At 41.3% G+C, this 7990-nt stretch overlaps 1 protein-coding gene across 1 annotated transcript in view; it reads left to right on the top strand.

Moving 5' to 3' along the window:
* The window catches only part of LOC131890855 (uncharacterized), an 8321-nt gene extending 3606 nt beyond the window's left edge, over nt 1-4715 (top strand). Inside the window, exons 4-11 of the mRNA XM_059240297.1 lie at nt 1133-1347; nt 1487-1684; nt 1944-2128; nt 2241-2672; nt 2786-3453; nt 3526-3696; nt 3781-3955; nt 4038-4715. Of these exons, the coding sequence (XP_059096280.1) occupies nt 1133-1347; nt 1487-1684; nt 1944-2128; nt 2241-2672; nt 2786-3453; nt 3526-3696; nt 3781-3955; nt 4038-4254 (2261 nt within the window). The 3' untranslated portion in view covers nt 4255-4715. The remainder of the gene's footprint in view (nt 1-1132; nt 1348-1486; nt 1685-1943; nt 2129-2240; nt 2673-2785; nt 3454-3525; nt 3697-3780; nt 3956-4037) is intronic.
* The last annotated feature ends 3275 nt before the right edge of the window (nt 4716-7990 follow it).

The following is a 7990-nucleotide window of genomic DNA, read 5'->3' as shown; positions in this document are numbered from 1 at the left end:
GGCACTCCATGTTGGAAAATCATCAGCTAAACACTGCAATGGATGATCTACTGGGCCTTGATTGCAAACAGGTTATTGTACTATTTAGTCAACCCAAGCATCGGTTGTCCAACATCCAGGTTTTCGGCATCTATGACGTTGATCACAAAAAGTACTAATTGGACATTGGACAAACTCTTTATAACATAGGCCCCAGTTGGGTAACCGTGCGAAAATGCGCTCAAAACGATTGCTGATTAAAAGAAATGACCTCATGGACTTCAAGACATTCTACAAATTTGAACTTTATCATACACTCAAACACCTTCGCAACATCTGAAGGAAGAGAAGCCGGCCTATAACTACATGACCTAACTTTAGACTTGCCTTGATTCAATATGGAACTCATCAATTGGAAGAAAATTGGACCGCGAGTCTCTGATCGTTGGTGGATCAGATATTACATGAATACAAAAATAAGCATGTATTATTCTCATTGAAGTATTTAATTTAATGCTGTTACGTTCCCAGAGCCACCTGATAAGTCCATCAAAAAATAAAAACAATATCCAATGACACATGTTGATTAACACTAAGTGTCAAATGATCCAATATGGAACTCATCAAGTGGAAGAAAATTCCCTGTAGCGGTTAGAAAAGCCCGGGAAAAACCAAACCAAACCAATAAAAAAAACCAAAACAAAACAGTAAAAAAACATAATAACGATACAAATACCAACTGAGTAACAATAAAAAGGTTGCACAGTATTGCAAAAGTGCCAAATTGCAACACCCTTAAAAAGCAGCATTTTGTCAAGGTCTTCAAACCATCAAATAGGTCATGGAACGATTCTCGGATACCTTTGGGCATGATCCGACGCAATTATCTCTCTCTCTCTCTCTCTCTCTCTCTGGTAGCAGACTACGTACGGACATCATTTGGTTCGGCCACTCTAATTGATTCATTTGTTGATCCAGTCTCTATTGATTCGGAGGAGGTGTGAATGATTAATCAAACTGCTCATTGGACTGAGTGTCCTCGGGGTGCCTTCTTCATTTCTTAACAATACCTTCATTTGCGCAAATACTACAGTACATGTTGCTCTCAATGAATAGATCTCTCTCTCATTCATTGCCTTGTGTATCTTTGCAGCCCAAGGCGTTCTTATGGTTGGATCTGCAGTGTCCATGGATTGTAACAAACCAGGGCAAGGCTCATGCCGAGGCTTGTTTTCGGGTCAGATCGCTGATTTCAACCTTTGGTCGAGGAAACTCTCCCAGGCTGAGATACAGGCTTTTACCAATTGTCAAAGCGAAGGATTCGGAGACCTCGTCAATTGGAATACCGCTCAGTGGATTAACAACAACGTAAGCACGTCAGACTGTATAAAGTGAAAGGATACCAAATGTTCGCTGGTTGCAAAACCAGTGTCGTTTTCATTGTTTAAGAACATTTTCACATGGAATCACCAACCATTGAAAACCTTTGCTTTGAACTCTCCGTCAGGTTAACCGATTCCCATTGAACTTGAAAGAACAGTTGTGCAAAGAGAAAGAAGACAGTTTCATGGTGTTTCCGGAGCTCCGCGAATTCATCGCCAGTTTCCGTTTCTGTCGCTCGCTGGGTGCCAAAATGGCCGCTCCATTCAATATCGATCAACACAAGGATATGATCAACTCCACAAGGCGCTTCTTCGCCGACAAGGTACAAAATGCGAGCAAATTCCAACGGCATCAGGACGGATGCACAAACTTACCATTAGCGATGCAGATTTCTGACAAATACGAAACGTTTTTTAAGCCCCTAAACTGGCCATAGATTCTCAAATGATTGGTATATATCAATCAACAATGGACAATAGACATTGACGCCCAGCTACTATGTAGATGTGACTTCACGTTGCTTTAATGAACCTAAGACTTGAGGTGAAAATGAAGGGAGGGATACGTACAAATACTTCTAGACATGCGATCGTATCTCCTTGGGATGGACCGATGAGTATTCCGAAGGCACCTTCATCAATATCAATGATTACCTTTTGGAACAAAAGACGACCCCTCTCCCCAAGGAGATGAAAGAAGTTTGGAAGTTTGGCGAACCCAACGGTGGACGTTTGGAGAGCTGTGCCGAGCTCACTGATCATGACGAGTAAGTTCGATATATGTAGAGTCTCATGTCCGTACTTGGGCACTTGGGCATTGTATTCATTGCTAAAGGATAAACAAGACCATGCTGCACGTTTCCTTTGGTCTCCCTTCAGATGGAACGACATGCCCTGTTCGGGGGATTCCAAGTCCTGTACCAGTTGTTACTTCAAGAAGAGGCCGTTACTCAAACTCCGCGGACTTTGCCGAGACACCAATTTCGACCAGCAGTACATCATCACCACCAATTACATCAACGGCAAGCCCGTTATCAAGGGATACTTTCGCACCGTGATTTCTTGGTCTAGAGGGATAGATGGGACTCACCAAGAGGGACGATGGGAACTGACCTCGCTGATTAACAACGCCAGCAAAGCCGTCCTTCAATCCAAATCCAACACGATGTATCCCATCGGTCGACAAGTGTGGACCATCGAAAATGACGTGTGCTCAGCAGGCGAGACTGTGGACAAGAATCTTACACTCACCGTGTGCGAAGAGGGCAGTTACACTTGCGACAGTGGCGAATGCATCGACCTCACATTAAGGTACGCCAGCTAGTACGCCATTAATTACGGTCGATTGAGACATTTTCTCAGCCCTTTTATACCATGGTTCATTCAACGCCACATTTCGTCCCCATTGTGTTGTATGTACGTAGATGCGAAAATAACCAGAATTGTGAGGACGGGAGTGATGAGATCCAATGCACTATTTTGGAACTCCCTGATGGCTATCGTACGTCCTCGCCGCCACCTCCCGCCATCCTCAGCGAACCCGTCAAGATTGATCTCAACATTGACATCATATCGTTTTCCGAGATTGACGTGAACAAAATGAAGATCTCCATCGATTTCTATTTGTCCATGACTTGGTTTGATCCCCGACTGACTTTCCACAATCTGCGCGAAGGGTTTGCCCTAAATCCGCTCTCCTTGGAAGAGATGAAATCCCTGTGGTTCCCAGAACTCAGTTTCGTCAACACGGCCGGAAATGAGATCTCTCTGATTGACGACAGCACGGAAACCTACGTGTTTCGTAACGGCTCGAATTACTTCAATAGTCTGGCGGAGAATCACGAGACCAAGAAGTTTTACGGACGAGAAAATCCGCTCTTTGCTTATCGCAAATACACGATCAACTTCAGTTGCAACTTCGAGCTCCAGGATTATCCATTTGATGTGCAGAACTGCTCCATGGACTTTCAATTGCGTGTGGCCACGCGACAAAGAGCCATCTTGATGCTTGATCAAGTGGAGTACTTGGGCGAAGCCAACCTTTTGGAATATAAGGTCCAGGAAACGACTGTGGAACGGGATCATCCATGCGGTAACACGTGGAAAGCCAACTGGTAGGGGCACACGAGATTCGGGTTTCCTAAAATTGAGATTCATTCTTTAGGACGCCAAAACTTGTCCTCGTGTAATAAAATCTGGATCACATTAAAGCGGCGGGTTGGAAACCAATTGCTGAACACCTATCTGCCCACGGGCAGCCTCCTAATGACCATTTATTTGAGTCACTATTTCAAGATCGATCATTACGACACGCGTATTATGGTGGGCTTGACGGGTGGGTCACTCTTCCCGATCCTTTCTTTTCTCCTTTGATAAAGGAGGGTATTAATTGATCCTTGCTTGGCTCCTTTCGTCCTAGGCATGTTGGTGATCGCCTCATTGTTTGTCTCAACTTCGGCTTCATTACCTCGGACTTCATACTTCAAGATGATTGACATCTGGATGATCTTCTGCTTCCTTCTGCCATTCTTCGAGGTCATTCTCCACACAATTGTGGAATATTGGACGGACGACGAGTGTTACCAAAACAAGCGGTGAGACCATGATTTTTAGATGAAACTACGCTTCCATAATGTATAAACTGGCCCACTGATATGATTTTGTTTCATGGATTAGACAATTGACGGACTTCAAACGCAAGGACTTCACGTTCGACGGAAAAGTGGCCGTGGGAGCCAGTCGTCGGTATAGGAGCTGCTGGCAGAAGATGAAGAACTTGGGACCCCAATGGTGCATCGATGTATTTGCTCGTGTATTTGTTCCATTGGTGATTTTGGTCTTTAACATATTCTATTGGGGAGCGGCTTTGAAACATGGAGGAATCGAAGTCTAACGACTTAGGATTGGGGACAGAGGCTGGGAAACGCCAGTTCCGCATTTGCGCTACGTGTTATTCACAATACTTCGTAGAGAAATCCAGACAAAACTTATTCCCAGAGCAAGAACAAATAGAGATAAAAAGAAATGTATGGTCTCTCTCGATCTATATTGAGAAACTCTCGTAAAGTCGTAATCATTAGACGAGTTCGTGACGACCAAAAATGTACTTTTATAATGCGCCTACACTGGAAGTTTAGGACTTACGTACATACGTACAATACATGAATCTCCATTGATCATGTATAGAACTCTATTCTCAGACAGCTAATCAGATGACCCGGTGTCATTGGTTCCAAGAAATTCAACTTATTTCAAAGCATAGGTAGAATGAAAACAAACACAGTACCAAAAATGTTTCTTTGGGATAAATACATATCGTGCAAAGTATCCAAAAATGTACTCATAATAAGGGAATAAATTGACGCATATGAATAGAAGTCAGGTACGAGTAATTCGTACCCAAACCAGCAGCCTTTGGTCAATCCAGTCCAACCTCCAATCTCTCTTCCCATTGGTACAGCGTTATATGTAAAGTCAACTCATCGACCCCTCTACTTTATTTCTTCTTTTCTTTGTCCGATTTCTTTGTGGGCATCTTTTCCTGTTTTCAATTTCTAGGCACTCTTGTTCCCTCCTAACGACGAATTTAGTCGGTAACTAAAAATGTTTATTGCACATAGGGTAGTTTCAAGCTTGAAAGGGAGGGGTGTTTGTATTGAGAATTGAGAAAAAGTCCATGGAATTTTTTTGAAATCGATTGCACGATGTCAATTGCCATATTTTCAAAAGAAAAGTGGCTGAGCGTGTTGAAGTTGGGGAGACCAAGTGAAGGGCATTATATTCTTATAAGTTAGGTCAATTATTTTCTATGACCAAATCCTCGGGGAACACCCACGAGAAGGGAGACGGATGCAAAGATAGTTGTTATCAAAGCAGTAAATTTTCGATAAACTTCCTAATACCAAGCAAATCAAAGCTAATAGAATATGCAGTCTTGTCTCACTTGGATTTTTTTTTAAGGAAATGTAGCAATCTACACCAAACGATGCTTTCAAATTCATTTCGCAGACTGTAGGTAATACAAGTCAATCCTTTGAGAAAACGGGAAAGAAAGGATTTGTGTATTAGGATCAAATAATGGAACTGTAATTGGACTTTGTTCTCAAATTACGCTCAATGTCCTTTTGGACTTCTAACATTTTAATTTGAAAAACTGGTTTTCTCCTTGTAGTACTAACACCAACACCCCCGCACTCTGAAGACAAATATTATTGTATACTTTTAGCAGATTTTCTATCTTGGACGGGATGGAAAGTTGCTGCGTTTCAGTTCAACTTTTAGACCAAAGATCCACGACAAGTTAATGCCGTTCTCGTTCTTACCAAATGAAGCAAGAATAGTTTTTCCAATCATCATCAAAGTATTATCATGACAAATTGACAACAAATTGCTTGCTTACCAAGAGGGCCCAAATTGAGGATCCAGACGGATGACCTCCCACGTATTTTCCAGGGAAATTATAGGGATTTGCCAATATATAATAGGTTCACTGCAATTTTTATGCCTCTAGGGTACTTTGCACACAAATAACGAAGGTTCGCCTATATCTTTTTAGCCACCAAATAACTCTTTCGTTATGGTTCTTTATGGAATTCCTTTGGAGTACAAATAAGGTGGTGGTCAGAGTATAATAAGATTTTGCTTGTGAGAGTTTTCCATTCATCAAATATGAAAGAAATATTTAGCAATTTGGACATATTTTTCAATAACGATCAGTTGATAAAATGCCCTCAAAGAAAGGAAGAAAAAACAACAACGGGGAATGAAAAGATTTATCGCCTTTGGGACTACTACAAAGATCTATGACTACAGCTTCCAAATTTCACAATGGTACGTGAATGCGCTATATATAATACAAACAAGTGTATTCATTCATTTGGCTCATGGGATACTTAAAGAACTCAAGGGTAATGTCCAAAGTTATATAGTAAACATTATATAAAATTCGAATTTTGGGCCTTTTCTTCGTCTCGGCAAAATAACTTTAAAATGAACGAACAACTTTACAAGTAAATAACATAAAAGTGATCTGCCTTCAATTGAGGAGAACTACATTCCATATTTTATTACTTTCATTCGAAAAGTGGCTCAGAGTAGCCAAGACCAAGAGCAGGCCAATTTGAGGGAAAGCCCGTTCACAGTCCATGTTTCTAGAAGTTCGTGGCTATGCACAACACATTTTGTTGTTCTGATTTACATATTGTTTTGACATTAAACATGATATGATATGAAAGCATGCCTAAGAATATTGCTTGATTTTTCTTGCCAAGGCTTTTTCCGGCTTTACCAACCACTACAAGGAATATGATATTAGACTACTATAAACTGAATTACCAAACTATTAACTTACTATTAAGGATTTTAATTTGTCTAATAACTACCAGCCATGTTTTATGCAAAATTTGGTATACTTTGGCAGAACGAATTTGAGTTGTCAGATCGGGCTAATCCTTGAAAGTAGGGTTGATCTTTTGAGCTCTCTCATTTCTGTGATTTCCTAGTAATCTGTCAGATCATCATGTTCTGAAGATAGGGCTGACCATTACTCAAAAGCCGGTGTGCTCTAGAGGAAAACCGGTCAAAAACGTCGGTCTGGCTAAGTTCAAGTTTAAAGATGACCATTGGCCATTAATTATAGAAAGATTAGAAGAACTGGACCTGGTTTCAAATCTGAAACAGGAATCGTCCATAGATGCAGCCATTGATAAATTAGTTTCAATTTTAAGGAAGTTTGCTCTAGTTTAGCAATCTCTGAATGTGTTCCGAAAGGTGGAAAACGGACAAAAATTCCAAAATATTGGAAGACTTTGTTCAAAAAGAGTTTTAAACTGGCAAAAAGGCTGAAGAGCACTTCGAATCCAGTAATTGTGGGTAGTCTCCAAAAAAAGTTGGACATAGTTCAGGACATGAACCACTGGAATATGGACGGGGATGGTAAGGTTGAAAATTGGCAACTCCAATTCGAGTCAATGAATTAAATTCTTCTTCAAATAAGGCTGGCCCCAGATACATGCGATGGCGTATTTCAAATGTCAGCTCAATCAAACGACTGGGTCAAAAGTTATGCCCTCGAAAAGTGCAGTACATAACAGAGCACAGAATGAATGACTTAGCCCTCTTCTGGTAATCAATTACGCTCGTACCACAAGAGGGCTAGTTCGTTCATTCATTGAAGAGCTTTGTAGTGCCTTTTGAGACGGCATAACTTTTGATCCAGTCGCTCGTTCAAGCTGAAAATTGAAATGAGTAATTGTTGTAGCCTGGGATCATTCTCATTTAAAGCAGAACATGATGCGTTAACTCAATCGCGAAAAGCTAATTCCCAAACCAAGCGTCCCCGTCCATATTCTAGTTGTTCATGACTCACCCTTCACCCCCGTAACCTTCTTTGATTTCTGCTCAACGCACACATCAATTTCAAATCCGATCTCTACTCATGAGGAAATGTGCGGGGGTTGAACGCAATCTAGCTTGCTTCCAATTAGCGTCAATTAGCAATGGGTCAAAAATCTCCACCTCAAATTCCTCGACTCTTCAATAGCTATTTGTTAACCTGGAAATGCGGGAGATAATGTCCAGGGTTCGGTAGCGGGAGTTTCATTTTATTGGCGCCACAAGTGCGTCAGCAC

This window comes from Tigriopus californicus, chromosome 11 (genome assembly GCF_007210705.1).
Source record: "Tigriopus californicus strain San Diego chromosome 11, Tcal_SD_v2.1, whole genome shotgun sequence".
Taxonomy (NCBI): domain Eukaryota; kingdom Metazoa; phylum Arthropoda; class Copepoda; order Harpacticoida; family Harpacticidae; genus Tigriopus; species Tigriopus californicus.
Note: the sequence above shows the minus strand (reverse complement) of the source record. Positions and strands in the feature narration are given on the sequence as shown.